The sequence below is a fragment of the Alosa alosa genome, chromosome 7 (genome assembly GCF_017589495.1).
Source record: "Alosa alosa isolate M-15738 ecotype Scorff River chromosome 7, AALO_Geno_1.1, whole genome shotgun sequence".
In the NCBI taxonomy this organism is placed as follows: domain Eukaryota; kingdom Metazoa; phylum Chordata; class Actinopteri; order Clupeiformes; family Clupeidae; genus Alosa; species Alosa alosa.
The window spans coordinates 22,773,683-22,789,520 of record NC_063195.1 but is presented as its reverse complement, the minus strand read 5'-3'; the positions used below and the strand labels follow the sequence as shown (position 1 = coordinate 22,789,520).

Sequence of the window (15,838 nt, the reverse complement as noted above, 5' to 3'; positions counted from 1 at the left end):
GTTACATTTCATATATCTGTACATGTTCTTTATATATTGTTCATATCACATATTTATTTGCCATATTTATTCTGCTCTTATATAGTAACTGCTAAAACACTGCATATATTTATATCTAATTTATATTACTCTAAACTTCTGTAAACCTACTGCATACTACCACCTACACTGCATTATATTCTTGTCCTGCCTATGCATCACCTGTCTATACTTTGTGTCACATTGCACTTTTCTGCTTTTTGCACTTTTGGTTAGGCATAAACTGCATTTCATTGGCCCAGTACTCTGCACAAAGACAATAAAGTTGAATCTAATCTAATCTAATCTAATCTAATGATAATTTATGACTATGCTCCTGCTCCAACCTGAAGAAGCATCTTATAGCCTAGCCTAAGTTTAAAAAATAAATAAAAAATAGTCGCCTGTTGTAGTTTTACTGGTCACCTTGCTATTTTATAGTTGTATCAGGTAGCTTAGTTGACTTTACATTCTCCTATGTGGGCCTAACACATTCAGCCATTTGGAACAGAAGAACACACCATATGCCTGTTTAGTAAGTAGGATTTGATGGCCACATTCCTACACTTATAAAATGCAATTCAATGTGGAAGTAATCCAAGTATTCAGAATACGTTACTCAGCTTGAGTAATGTAATGGAATACGTTACAAATTACATTTGTGGGTATGTATTCTGTAACGGAATACGTTTTTAAAGTATCCTTCCCAACACTGACGAATGATTACCCACCCTGTCAGAGAGGTCTGACTGGGGCGCTGTGGATGCATAACCTGTTAAAAAAAATAACGTTTTGGTGCCCCTAGTTGGCACCAATTGGCCCAATATGGGCCACTGGCTCATGTACTATGTGGTCCACTGAGTGTTTGTGTCTTGAGGGAAGAAGAGGAGAATGTGTTCCAGTGGAGGGAGATCTGGCCTGAGTAGATTCTGTGAAGTTAACAAGTGGTGCAATTACATATAAATCAAAGGGTTTGTATAAAGGCTGTTATTTTATTGGCAACTGTGAACAACTGCATGATTATAAAGAGGCAAAAACATTATAATAAATGTCTAAGCCATCCAACCCATGCATGCTTTCACATAGCAGTAATATTTTATCAATCCAAGCCTGGTGCAAGATGTTATCTAAACCCGAGAAATAGATTGCCTACTCATAATGAACAGGCAAAATGCAACTGCGTAATGTCCTCCCAGCACTCACTTACAGCATATGGGCAGTCCAAAGAATAGTCTAAGCCAAAGTGTTAGAAACATATATGCTATTGTTAATCATTCTCGGTCACATCTGCATGAGCAGCCTTATCAAATATTGCCACACCATGTTTCCCATAACTTGGTCCTATAATATTTAGACCTTTGTGGTATGTATCCGTGTGGTGCGTGTTTCGCAGTGTCCAAAAAGGTGTGTTTCGCAGTGTCCTAAAAGCGCCCGATTGGAATGTACACATTCGCAAAAAAGACATCGTCGTTGCTTTTACGTGTAACAGAGGTTCAGGTCTTGGTCTGTGGTACTTCTTTGTCGACGTATTGCGCGGTTTTACTATCATTATGTGCATGTTTTCCTCACACAACTCAGACTGACTGCAACCTCTCCACCTAGAGGTCCGAATGTTTCAGTTCGTTGCAAAAGTGATAATGGGCAATCATAAGCCCCCGTATATTCATTTTAACGTGTAGTCTGTGCTCTTCACAACAGACATTTTCTTGTTGGTAAATGTCGTGTTGCTACTCGTATTTCTTACAAAGAAGTGTGTGGAGAAAACACAAGTGATCTCTTCGCCACAGTAAGACCGGGACAGCTCTCACTCTGCTGAGTCTAAATGGTTCTCATGTTTATTTTAAGTCCAGCCCACCGGCTTTCGTAGCCATTCATTCTCTCAGGACTCCCGAGTAGTCTGTGGGTGAAATCTAAACGACACAATGGCAGAAACAGCTCCAGCTGCGGCACCAGCAAAGGCTCCTAAGAAGAAGGCGCCACGACCCAAGAAAACTGGCCCGAGTGTGGGCGAGCTCGTCGTCAAGGCCATCTCTGCTTCCAAAGAGAAGAAAGGAGTCTCTCTGGCTGCGCTGAAAAAAGCATTGGCGGCTGGTGGATACGACGTGGAGAAGAACAACGCTCGTGTCAAGCTGGCCATCAAGAGTTTGGTCACCAAGGGAACTCTGGTACAGACTAAAGGGACCGGCGCGTCCGGCTCGTTCAAGCTGAACAAGAAACAGGCAGTGGAAAAGAAGAAGCCGGTAAAGAAGGCAGCTCCTAAAGCCAAGAAGCCTGCAGCGAAGAAACCTGCCGCGGCAAAGAAGCCCAAGAAGGCAGCAGCCAAGAAGCCTGCGGCCGCCAAAAAGTCTCCGAAGAAAGCAGCCAAGAAGCCCGCCACGCCTAAAAAGGCAACGAAGAGCCCGAAGAAGGCCAAGAAGCCCGCTGCCCCCAAGAAGGCAGCGAAGAGCCCAAAGAAAGTAAAGGCAGCGAAACCCAAGGCGGCTAAGCCTAAAGCTGCCAAGCCTAAAAAGGCCGCGCCTAAAAAGAAGTAAATGTTGCGCGCATTCTTCTGGTCTATTTCACCATGTGTACAGAAAGGCTCTTTTAAGAGCCACCCAAACGCTCTCTGAATGCTTTTATTCCATCAGTGCCTGCTGGTTGGCAAACCAAATTCGGTTTGCAAATACACATTCATACTCGGCTCCTTTTACATGCTCACAAAACCCTTACTGCGTCATAGATCAAATTAATGAGTCCATAAGCTATCCGAGAGGGACATATTAACAAACGTGAGTGGTATTAAGTAGTGTGTAGGCAATTCACTAATGCAATACAAGTACTAGTTAGCTAGCTCAACTTACCCCAGCCTTGGTGGCTTATCGAACCCCTCAACCACCATCTTGAAAGAACATGCTTCTCACAACAAACCAAGGGTAACATTTACGATTCTGTGTAGGCTTCACATCATAGCTTAAGAGGGCAACAATTGAGGTGTAATGCGTCTGCATGTTCTATTCACGTTTCTCTAAATCATCTCTGGACATGAATGGAATCCAATCCGAGAGCAAAAAATCATATCACACACACACACACATATCTATCTATATATATATATAATATATATAAAAAAAAAATAGAAAAGTGGTACTTTAAGACAACATCTCCTCCAGGATATATATGTGTGTGTGTTTATATATATTTTACCACATTTGCCATGTGCTGTACCTTTCCACAGATTGTAAGGAATGATACATTGCTGTCACATGATAAAACGTATTGGTTTCCTAGAAAAAAAGGGTGGTTCATCTTACCCCTATGCCTGTTGGGTTGTGTATCCAATTTTAAAATACATTATATTGGGTAAGTTATTACGGTAACACATAATAACTTCTAACTAATGCAACAGATGCATCCAAACATGAAACAAAGTATCCAAAACCTTACAATACAACAATTTCAGCTTGTTACATTGTAATAGCCAGTACTACCAGTGCCAAATGTGCCCAAAATATCTCAGGACGTCTCGTTGGTTTACTGGGTATTATAAGTTGAACCTCTGGAAACTTCGCTGTAAGTTCACCTGGAAACTACTTCTCGAATTTGCTATATGCTTTTTTTTATGATTGAGCTGACGGTCTAAAAGGAAGGTGGAAGTGTTATACGCGCCAAATAGATTTCAAAATGATGTCATGCAACGAACTACACGTTGATTGGCTCTCACCATTGTGTTCTCAGCCAGTGAGGCACGGAGCAGCACCGTGCCGCTGTGGGATAATAAGACTTGCCTTGCCACGTCTTTGCATTTGAGTATTCAGACGAACTCTTAACACCTACTGAAAAATGAGCGGCAGAGGCAAAACCGGTGGCAAGGCCAGAGCAAAGGCCAAGACTCGTTCTTCCAGGGCTGGACTTCAGTTCCCCGTGGGCCGTGTCCACAGGCTGTTGCGTAAAGGCAACTATGCTCAGCGTGTCGGCGCTGGTGCACCAGTCTACTTGGCTGCTGTGCTCGAGTACCTGACTGCTGAGATCCTGGAGTTGGCCGGCAACGCTGCCCGTGACAACAAGAAGACCCGTATCATTCCCCGCCATCTGCAGCTGGCTGTGCGTAACGACGAGGAGTTGAACAAGCTGCTCGGCGGAGTGACCATCGCTCAGGGTGGTGTACTGCCTAACATCCAGGCTGTGCTGCTGCCCAAGAAGACTGAGAAGTCCAAGTAAACCTGCTCTCTCCAAGTCTCCTAAACAAAGGCTCTTTTAAGAGCCACCCAAAAACCAATGAAAAAAAAACATTCCAAGTTGCCTTCGCCATTGACGTGTTTTCTGCAAAGTCAATATTTATTCACATACGTAGGCAATGTACAAAGCCGTCGAGTAAACCGTGCCTTCCGGCCAATATCTGATCACTCTTACCCCAGAAAATCAACCACTAACTGTGTCTGATGAGACATAAGTCTTGTTGAAGAATGTAAACCGTTCTTTCATTTATCACTCCGGACTGTTAGTTAATCATGAAAGGCTGCGAGATGTTCCTGGGGCCTCGTAGTTCAAGGTGATGACGCAGTCTTGTAATTGGATCATTTAAATTCTATATAAAAATATGGTATTAGTGGTAGCTTGGGGTTTCCTGTTTATAAACAAGCAACTATTTGTAGGCTTTAACGTAGTGAATACAAGCCATCGTAGGTCATAATTTGTGTACATGACGTCTAACAAGTTAATTGTAATTTCTTGAATTTCCCTTGGGGATCAATAAAGTATCTATCTATCTATGTTGTTTGTTGTGTTTGTTTCTATAACAGTCTATATGCACTGCCCGATTGAATGTTTCAGTATGTTTCTTTTATTTATCATTTAAATTGAAGAGGGTTTGTAAATAGTCCATCAACACAATGATATAGGCCATTACGGGGGTGGGCTTTGTATTTTGAATTTCAGGCGGCACTCCGATGACCAATCAGCGGAGCCCAACAACCTGACGTACGCAGGGGGCAGGCAGAGACCGTAGGCCTTATATACCCAAGATCCGCAGCTGTGGCCATATTGTTCTGAATTCTGAAGAATACGTAGCAATGGCCAGAACCAAGCAAACTGCCCGCAAATCTACCGGAGGCAAGGCTCCGAGGAAGCAGCTCGCCACCAAGGCTGCGCGTAAAAGCGCACCTGCCACCGGTGGCGTGAAGAAGCCTCACCGTTACAGGCCTGGCACCGTAGCTCTGAGAGAGATCCGTCGTTACCAGAAGTCCACTGAGTTGCTGATCCGCAAGCTGCCCTTCCAGCGTCTGGTCAGAGAAATCGCTCAGGATTTCAAGACCGATCTGCGCTTCCAGAGCTCTGCTGTCATGGCTCTTCAGGAGGCTAGCGAGGCTTACCTCGTCGGTCTGTTTGAGGATACCAATCTGTGCGCCATCCACGCCAAGAGAGTCACTATCATGCCCAAGGACATCCAGCTGGCTCGTCGTATCCGTGGGGAGCGTGCTTAAGTGATTTGAAGTCAGGAACCGAAGATCCAAAGGCTCTTTTAAGAGCCACCTAAACATGTTTCAAAAAAAGATGGTTTCCATTTGTCTTGGTTCAATTGATTTATGGGTAGTCGTACTATTCTTTAACATATCTGCATGGTTCGGTATTTTGATAGATGCTAGCAAGTTAAACGTAATCTACACTCTCAGATCCCTCACATATGATGTAATGTCCCCTTCACACGAAGTTTCGGACTTCTGCCCAGAGAGCCACACAAAATGAAGTTTAATCTCGTCATGGCAAAACGAGATTAAACTTGACTTTAATCTCGACATCCCGTATTTATTCTTGACATAGTTGTACAGTTTTTAGTTTTTCTTATAGAAACAAATAAAAAGGGTCAATAACTCGGAGAGCACACAAGGATTAAGTATGCCTGTCCTGTGTCGAATTGTGATCGAACATAAAAAACAAAAACAAAAAACAGTTGTGCAAAGTAACAATGTCGGTCCAACTTTGTTTCATTGTGAGGTGGGGTGGGGTGAAGCTCAGATGTGGGCGTTTTTTCGGTGACGTATTTCGCCTAAATGCCCGCGCACACTCCATTCATCAAACGGAGGGAGAGTGAAGGGGCAGTGCTTAGTAGTTTTCAACAAGGTCCTCTCTGTGGAAAGTAGTATGAGTTGCGAGCCATAGCTGCTTCACGTTCGTGCAACACTCAGTCGCAAGAAGTTTGAAAGATGTCCGGCAGAGGCAAAGGAGGCAAAGGTCTTGGGAAAGGAGGCGCAAAGCGTCACCGCAAAGTTCTTCGTGATAACATCCAGGGCATCACCAAGCCTGCAATCAGGCGTTTGGCTCGCCGTGGTGGTGTGAAGCGTATCTCTGGGCTCATCTACGAGGAGACCCGTGGTGTGCTGAAGGTTTTCCTGGAGAACGTGATTCGTGATGCCGTCACCTACACCGAGCACGCCAAGAGAAAGACCGTGACCGCCATGGATGTCGTCTATGCTCTGAAACGCCAGGGTCGTACGCTGTACGGTTTTGGTGGTTAAAGATCAGCTTTGTCACTCGATTTATACACAAAGGCTCTTTTAAGAGCCACCCAGTTCCTCATAAAAGGTTGTGTTCCTGTATGTATATGGAATTTTGAATTATAAAAAAAGTCTATAAATAAACCACTTCCATGCTGTTGCCTGTCGGCAATATCATATGTTGTCGCGCTATATGAGAGACTGGTGCATTGCCATCCCATGAGACGCTCAGTCGTGACACACGTCCAGTCCTCATCCCGTGGTGGCCAAGAGAAAGCCATGTATTCATATGAAAATCATTTGAAAACAACCCAAGAAGCGCCAGAACATTTGCTAAGATAGTATGAAGTGCGACCCATGACTGCGCTACTGAATGACATAAGTTGTAAGTCTAAACTTGGGTTTCACAAATAATGGAACAAAATCGTCTGCAGAAACAACAAAACGAAAATGCATGCTGAAAAGTCGCGTGTGCCATCACAAAGTCTTAAAGTAGTTAGTGTCATAACTAGTTTTCATAATCAGTCAAGCATAAATGTCTACCATTGATAGGCTATTGCATCAAACACCTTTTGATACACTCAGTCAGGCATCCTCTCTAAGATGCGAAGAATTTGCAGACTTCTTCAAAAACAAAGTCATTTCTATAAGGGAGGCTATTGGTAACACAAGTAATATGTTTGATAGTACACCCAAAAACAGCCCCCAAAAATTAAGGTCCTTTAGCACTATTACTCAATCTGAGCTTGGTAAAATTATAACTCAAACCGCTCCTCAACATGTGTTTTAGATCCAATCCCTACTACATTCCTCAAAAAAGTATATGATGGCTTAGCTCCCTTTTTCTCAAGGTAATAAATACCTCATTAGAAACAGGTATATTTCCAACTGCTTTTAAAACCGCTGTTGTGAAACCTTTACTTAAAAAGTCAAATCTTGACCATACCAATCTGAGCAACTACAGGCCTATATCAAATCTATCGCTTTTTGAGCAAAGTACTTGAAAAAGTTGTTTGCAATCAGTTAAATACCTTCCTCAACGAAAACAGTATCCTTGAAAAATTCCAATCAGGTTTTAGATCAAATCACAGCACAGAAACGGCTCTAGTAAAGATAGTCAATGATCTCAGACTAGCTACCGACTCAAACAAAGTCTCAATCCTTATTCTTCTGGATTTGAGTGCGGCATTTGACACCATTGATCATAGCATCCTAATTCACCGCCATGGCGGGGGTGGTCTCTCTGATAATGCTCTAAACTGGTTTCAAACCTACATTACTGGCAGAGATTTTAATATCAGTCTAGGAGATCATGTATCTGAAAAACATGACTTGCCTTTTGGTGTGGCCCAGGGGAGCTGCCTTGGTCCCCTGCTATTTTCTATATATGCTTCCATTGGGAAACGCCATAAGTCAGCATAATGTAAACTTCCACAGCTACGAGATGATACCCAATTGTATCTTTCTGTGGAGCCAACTAACTCAGATGGCCTTTGCTCCCTCACTGCATGCCTAACCTCCATTAATCAGTGGATGAGCAAAAACCTCCATTAATCAGTGGATGAGCAAAAACTTTTGAAACTAAATGATGACAAAACAGAGGTACTTCTGGTTGGACCAAAACTAAAGCGAGATATTATTCTTAGTAATCTGGGGAACTTGGCACACCAGGTCAAACCAAAAGTAACAAGCCCTCGTGTCATCTTAGATGCAGAGTTAAGTTTTAAGCCCCATATCAGTAAAGTTACTCAGACAGCCTATTTCCACTTGAGAAACATTGCCAAAGTCGGCCCTTTTAACTCAACAAGATGCAGAAAAACTAATTCACGCCTTTATCACTAGCAGGTTAGACTACTGCAATGCACTTTTCACTGGTCTTCCCAAAAACATCTAAAGAAATTGGCACTCATACAGAACTCTGCGGCTAGACTTTAACTAAGACTAAGAAGAGAGAACACATCACCCCTGTGTTGGCTGAACTGCACTGGCTCCCTATTTCCTATAGAATTGATTTTAAGGTTATGTTAATTACTTACAAAGCTCTGAATGGCATAGCACCTTCATATATCTCTGAGCTTTTAATATCTTATCAACCACAAAGGAAACTTAGATCATCCAATTCTAATCTTTTTTTTTTTTTTTTTTTTTTATTTGCAAACATCATTGACATTACAGAAAATGCAACACTACGACATGCACATGAATACTACATACGACAAACAGACGTTACATTACATAAACACATACTGTAACTTAACAAGACATCACATTGACTTGGCTTCCACAAACATAACACAACATAACATTAATAACAGAAAGGCTAAGGATGATTTATGCCCAGGATGATTACAGATATGATTATCAGGGATGAAATTGATGACCGGAATGAAAAGAAGGGGGATGGGGGTGGATGGTAGCTCTAAGAGTGTGAATGAGGTGGTGTTGGGATGGGGTGGGGATGGGGGTGAGGGGTAGTGAGTATGTGAGGATGTATGTGTGTGTGTGTGTGTGTGTGTGTAAGCATATGTATAAGGCTGGTTTGCTGTTGGGCCAGGAGGAGAGAAGCTGGAACATAGAGAGGGAGGGTTTCAGGAGAGGAGTTGTAATTATTCTATTAATGATAAGTATAATAATAGGAATAACTGATTGCCTGGTTGATTGCCTGACTGATTGCCAACCTGGGCACCCATTAATGGCCACAGTTCCACCCAGCCCCTGCAGTTATACTGCGAATGAAGCTGACAGAGGGGAGGACCTGCGTGCACCCATCGCCTCAGGCCCCCAGCATATGCACACATCCCCCACTACCACCACCAACCACACCTCCCCCAGACCTTCACCCAACACGCCACTCTTGACCTAAATATGTACAGTATGTGAATGGCTAGGGTTGAGGGGTCTATCTAGAATGTAGCATTAAAGAAGTGGGCATGCATGGTGAATATCTGTCAGGATTTCCCATGCACACCACACTTACCCTGTGTAAGATGTATGCCTCAACAATGTGTGCATTAAAATAGTGAGGCATGCAGATAGACACCTGATGAGGCATCTACCTGCACTCCACTCTTACCCTAGCCTGTTTTGTAGTTTTTGTTTATGTATGTCACCTAACATGTAGTGCGATTAAAAGAGAGTAAAGCGTGCTGTGTGCTTCCAGGACAAGGCGCGTGCATGAGCTGCATGAGGAGGGTGCACACCGGGGCCCAGGGCCAATAGATAACCCACAGGACCCAACCAATGCCAAAACCACACAGCGACCATTAGGACCGAAGTCTCCCAAGCCATCCAATGGGGCCCCGCAGAATAACGATGGGAGAGGCAGAGAGAAAAAGTGAAATTAGTAAAGTTATCAGAGAATGTAAATAAAAGGGGGAGGGAAAGAAGGGGATGCTATTTATATTACTACTACTACTAATAATAATAATAATAATAACAATAATAGTTCCAGCTACCCTCCCCTGCCTAGTGTTCGATGATATGTGTATCTGTTGATGAAGTGTGTTATGATCGTGTGGAGATGGAACTCAGGCAAAGAGGGTCAGGACTGTAAGTAGGTGATAAAGGGGTACCAAGGAGAGGTTGTATCCTGAGTATTGATTAAGTTTGAAGTTGATAGGTTTTCTAATGATATATAGTCTGTTAACAAGTTTTTCCAATGAGTGATGTGAGCTTTTTCCTAGATTTCCAGTTCATGAGGATTGTTTTCTTTGGCGATAGTCAGCTACCAGTAGTGTTTTATTGCCGGAGTTGCTTAAATTGACTGTGGATGTATCACCAAGTATGCATAAGGAAGGGGATGCTGGGATGTGACAGCCAAAGATGGAAGAGAGAGATTTTGTGACACTCACCCAGAAGTGGTTGATTGGAGTGCAATGCCAAACCGCATGAATGTATGTATCTGGGTTATTTTGTGTGCAGTGAGTGCAAAGATCCGAGCCAAACCCCATTTTGCCAATTTATGTGCAGTGTAGTGGAATCTGTGAAGAACCTTGTATTGTATTAGTTGTAGATTACTATTCTTTGTCATGAGGTAGATGTTTTTGCACATTTTGGTCCAGAAGTCGGCACCGAGTAATTGATAAGTCTGATTCCCATTTGTGATATGGCAGGCCAATTGTTTTTCTGAACAAGATATAATTTTGTAAATTTGGGAGAGTATTTTTTTGGGAGAGGGAATATTAAGCAGCTCTGAGATTGGTGGAGGAATGTCAAGGTTAGCTGTCTGGATGTTAATTTTTCCTAGGATAGATGATTTAATTTGCAGGTATTGTAAGAAGTGTTTACTCGATGCCGTGCTTCTGGACCAAACAGGAAAATGAGGCCAGATTATTGTCTTGAAGAATGTGTTGAAGGTGAGTGATGCCCTTTCCCATCCATGTGTGAAAGTTAAGTGTTTTTTTTATTGACGGTGAAATCTGGGTTATTCCAAATCGGGTGCGAATTGATGGTGCTATAGGTGAATTAGTGATGTGGTAGAATCTCCACCAGGCTGTCAGAGTAGCTGAAATTGTTGGGGCTTTGAAGGATGGATGTTTTTTTGACCGACTGACTGCAGAAAGGGAGATCTGAGATTTTAATTTCTTTACAGATTGTTTGTTCTAGGTCTAACCAGGTGTTGTCTGAGGGGGGGGGTGTAGCCATTTGTGGATGAAGTGGAGCTGGTTGGCCAGGGCATAGTGCTGGAAGTGTGGGGCCTCTAGTCCCTCCCATTGCTTTTGGTTTTGGAGAGTGGCGAGTTTGATCCTTGGGGTCTTATCTTTCCAGTAGAATTTAGTGATTAATGAATCGAGAGACTTAAACCAGAGGGTGGTGGGCTGGGTTGGAATCATAGAGAATAGATAGTTTATTTTGGGCAGTATTGTCATTTTGATTCCTGAGATTCTGCCCATGATGGATAATGGGAGGTTCTTCCAGCGTTGAAGGTCATCATCTATTGAAGTGAGTAGAGGGGAATAATTTAGGCTAAATAAGTCTGACAGCCTGGGGAGACTTTTATCCCTAAGTAAGTGATATAGTTAGTGCAGAGGGGATAGGTGAAGAGTTACTGTCACATCCCAGCTGTTGGGATGTAATGGGAGAACTGCAGATTTATTCCAATTGATTGAGTATTCAGAAATTTTAGAGAATGTGTCAATGAGTTTGATGGTTTCTTCTACTGATGTTGTGGGGTCTTGAAGAAAGAGAAGAATGTCAAGCAGCATAAAGGCTGATTTTGTGATGCATATATGGAGTCTGGACACCTTTGATGAGGGGGTTCTGACGGATGGCAGCTGCTAGGGGTTCAATGAAGATTGTAAATAGTGAGGGGGGGAGAGTGGGCACCCTGTCTAGTTCCCCGTGAAGAGTGAAACTTTGTGATGTTAGTCCATTGGTGATTACTGTGGCTGAAGGAGAGGTATATAGAAGTTTAATCCAGTTAATGAACGACTCCCGCCAAACCTCCCTAATGTGGAAAAACAGGAAATTCCAGTTCACCCCTATCAAAAGCTTTTCTGCGTCCAGAGTTGCTATGATGGTATTATCTTGAAAATTTGTAGAGTGATACATTATATTTAACAGTCTGCGGGTGTTGGTGGATGAAATTCTACCTTTAATGAAGCCTGTTTGGTCTGGGTGGATAATGGATGGGGTGACCTCTGCTAATCTGTGTGCTAGCATTTTTGGCGATTATCTTATTGTCCACATTGAGGAGAGAAATTGGTCGGTAGCTGGATGGCAAATGTTGGGTCCTTATTGGGCTTGAGGAGCAGTGAAATTGAGGCTGTGGTGGAACTAGTTGGAAGACGCCCTTTCTGTTTTGATTCATTAATCATTCTGATGAAAAGTGGAGCTAAGATGGTCCAAAATTGTTTGTAGAACTCAGCAGGAAAGCCATCCGGACCTGGTGCTTTATTATCGGGCATCTGTTTCAGAGCATCAAACAGTTCTTGTTGAGTTATAGGTGATTCTAGGTTTTTTATTTCGGTCTCATTGAGTTGTGGTAATTCGATGCTGTTTAGGAAAGAGTCTATGAATTCCTGGTTGGGGTTTATTTCTGAAGAATATAGTTTATTGTAAAACTGGTAAAAAACATGATTTATTTCTTCAGGTGAGCTGGTTAGCTTCCTGCTGAGTTCTTTATGACCGGATTGTTGATTTTTCTTTGTTACGTTGGATTTGATTTGCTAAGTATTTACCTGATTTATTGCTATGGTGGAAGTTTTCCTGCCTTAGACGGTGAATCATAAATTGAGTGTGTTTATTGAGTATTTCATTGAGTTTGAATTTATGTTTCCTAAGTTTTGCCTGTGTTTCTTCAGTTGGGTTGCTTGCATTGGTTTCTTCTAACTGTTTAATTTTATTGTTGAGTTCTACTTCCTGTTCTTTTTCCTTCTTTTTTTTGTATACTGAATATGAGATGATTCTTCCTCTGAGTACTGCTTTTCCTGTTTCCCACAGAAGGGAAGGAGATGATTCAGGGGAGCCGTTCATTTCTAGAAAGAATGCCCACTCTCTCCCAACAAAACTGATGAAATTTGGGTCTTGTAAGAGGGATGTATTAAAACGCCATTTGCTAATTGGTCGCTGTTGGTTCTCTTTATGTTCCATTTAATTGTAACTGGGGCATGATCGCTAATGACTATGGGATGAATAGTTGAATCAGAGATATTTTTCATTATAGAGTTGCTGGTTAGAAAATAATCAATACGGGAATAGGAGTGGTGGACCGGAGAGAAAAAAAAGTAGCATTTGAGTCTGGGTGCTGAAGTCCGCAACAATCGCCAAGGCCAGAATCGCCATGAACTGTTTTATTGTTTTGTGGATTGCCAGATTCGCTTTGCTTTTAGAGTGATCAGATCTGTCAAAATGTGGGGTCTAACACTGTATTAAAGTCGCCTGCAATTAAGATGGGACAGCCCGATAGAGTTGAGATGGAGGTGAAGAGGTTCTGAAAGAAAACTGGGTTGTCTGTATTAGGGCCATAAACATTAACAATTGTTACAGGGTATTGTGAATTGAGATGTTTATGATGACAAAACGCCCTTCTGGGTCTGTGATGGTGGCGCTATGGATGAATGAGATTCTTTTGTTAATCAGAATGCAAACTCCCCTTTGTTTTGTATTGTAAATGAGATGAGAAAATGTGATTGAATTGTCTTGATTTGATGCGGTGTAGTCTAATTCTGAGAGATGAGTTTTCTTGTAGGGACATATGTCAGCTTTTAAACTATCCAAATGATTTAAGATTTTCAGCCTCTTTGCCTGAGATCCAATCCCACGGATGTTCCAGGTCAGGAATGTAAGTGTTACCATGTTAGGATTGTACAGTTATGAAAAAATGTTTGATAAGGTGGGTATTGTGTGTGTGAGAGTGTGTGCAGGTGTCAGTTAGATAGAGAGGGGGGAAGGGGTGGGAGGAATAGGTGTGTAATGTGGTGTTTAATGAGATGTAAAGGTAGGGCTGAGAAGAATATAGAGCATAAAGAGGTAGGAATTTGGTTCTGGAGTGGTGACAGCATTAACATTCCTGCTTTAGCATTGAAAACATACAGATCATAATTTGACTTTAGCCTATAGACATAATAAACAAAACAGACAGGACACACACAAGCAAACATGTATAGACAAAACACCATGAATAACATTAAACATTGAGAGAGCAAAAGAGAAATGGGTGGGTAGGGGAGCAAAAGGAATGAAACATAAGAAGAGAGAAGAGAGAGGTGATCCAAGCATCAGTAGGCAGTGGGTTAGAGAGAGTTGAGGGTGACAATGTTATAATCAAGATGTATGTTGGCATGATGTATGATGTGCTATAGCCAGGTGGTGATATTGGGGTTGCGATACAGAGTTCCATTGACATACAGTTTATCGACTGACAGTGTGCTGCTCGTTTTGTTCTCTTGCCTGAGTTGTTTCATTATGGGCAAGAGGGCTCTTCTTCCTGTATTACTTGTGGGAATTGGTCGTTTAGTCCGAATGAAGTGCCTTTCAGTTCTTTCCCCTTGCTTTTGATGAGTTCTTTGTGTTTGAAGTGTTCGAACTTGGCGATAATTGGAGGAGGTTTTTATTGTCTTTGGAAGTGAGACGGTACACGGTGGAAGGTAATCTTGTCAACTGTTTCTGGCGGTGGTTTGAGAGATGACTGCAAGAATTTTTAACCGCTTTCTCTGGGTCGTCGGGTGTATCTTTAGAAGTTGGCAGGGGAATTCCAGAAAAAATGAGGTTATCAGCATGCTGCGGCACTGGAGGTCTAGGATTGTTTCTTTCATGATCCGATTTTCGCTGGTGAGTTGATTAACATGGTCGGATAAAGTTTGTAATATTTCCTTTGAGTTCACGGTTTTCTAATGCGAGTGTGTCGATCTGTGATTGGGAAAATTGAGGCTGGCTTTTAAGTCCTTAATATCTGCGTGCAGATGTTCCAGTATTGCAAGTTTGTTGTTTATGGATTGTAGTAAACTGACCTCGATGGATGTAGAAGTAGCGCAAGCGGTGGGTGATTCTGGTTCAGTCTCTGTTGAGTAGTCACGAGTGCGTTTCTTGCTGGGTTCAGATGACATAACGTCCAGAATGAAGAGGTTGCCGTTGGAAAAGGTGGAGAATATAATCCGGTTTTTGATGAGAGTTGTAGAGAGGTAGTGGTTGTTTTTAGTAGAAGAAAAATAAAGTTTTGTATTTCTGTTTACAAGCGTCAGTGTTCAGTGCGCTGCCATTTTGGATCTCACCCAAAGTCTCGCGATGTTCAGTCAGATGACATTAGAGACTTTTCCATTTGCATCCAATTCTAATCTTTTAATCGTACCCAAAGTGCTCCACAAACAAAGTGGAGAAGCTGCGTTTATCCATTATGCCCCCAAACTATGGAACACCCTGCCTCTGTACATCAAGCAGGCGAGTTCAGTAAATATTTTAAAAGATCTGAAAACATACCTGTACAGGGAAAGCTTTTAGTTAACTCATCTTATCCTGTAGGACTACATTTTCAGATTATTCTACATCTGCTACTATTGAGGGCGCAGCCAGCCAGAAGCAGATGGGCTCCCCTATTAAGTCAGGTTCTGCTCAAGGTTTCTTCCTGGAATATGGAGTTTTTCCCGCTACAGTTGCCATATGGCGTGCTTTGTGGGGGTAAGAGGGTTAAGGCTGCCAGTCTTATGACGTCATTTTCTATATTTTGATATGTTGCTGAGTATACATAAACAGCAAAAGAAAAGTGATTGATAATGACTGACTGACTATTATTGTGTTACATGCTTCAAATGTAAAGCACTTTGAGCTGCATTCTGTGTATGAAAGGTGCTATACAAATAAAGCTTTATTATTGACAGACAGGTAATGTCAGGGTGTATAGAAATATTAACTTT

At 42.2% G+C, this 15,838-nt stretch overlaps 5 protein-coding genes across 5 annotated transcripts in view; 4 read left to right on the top strand and 1 right to left on the bottom strand.

The window, feature by feature from the left end:
- LOC125298516 (histone H3-like) overlaps nucleotides 1–15,838 on the bottom strand; it is a 72,305-nt gene that overhangs the window by 40,069 nt on the left and 16,398 nt on the right. The window lies entirely within an intron of this gene.
- LOC125298519 (histone H1-like) lies at nucleotides 1,912–2,549 on the top strand. The gene has a single exon (XM_048249302.1). The coding sequence runs from the start codon at nucleotides 1,941–1,943 to the stop codon at nucleotides 2,547–2,549; it is 609 nt and encodes a 202-aa protein (XP_048105259.1). The 5' UTR covers nucleotides 1,912–1,940.
- Nucleotides 3,824–4,693, top strand: LOC125298532 (histone H2A-like). The gene has a single exon (XM_048249317.1). It carries the CDS (start codon nucleotides 3,838–3,840, stop codon nucleotides 4,213–4,215), a length of 378 nt encoding a protein of 125 aa, XP_048105274.1. The 5' UTR covers nucleotides 3,824–3,837; the 3' UTR covers nucleotides 4,216–4,693.
- Nucleotides 5,067–5,495, top strand: LOC125298529 (histone H3). The gene has a single exon (XM_048249314.1). The coding sequence runs from the start codon at nucleotides 5,067–5,069 to the stop codon at nucleotides 5,475–5,477; it is 411 nt and encodes a 136-aa protein (XP_048105271.1). The 3' UTR covers nucleotides 5,478–5,495.
- LOC125298553 (histone H4) lies at nucleotides 6,187–6,509 on the top strand. The gene has a single exon (XM_048249337.1). The coding sequence runs from the start codon at nucleotides 6,198–6,200 to the stop codon at nucleotides 6,507–6,509; it is 312 nt and encodes a 103-aa protein (XP_048105294.1). The 5' UTR covers nucleotides 6,187–6,197.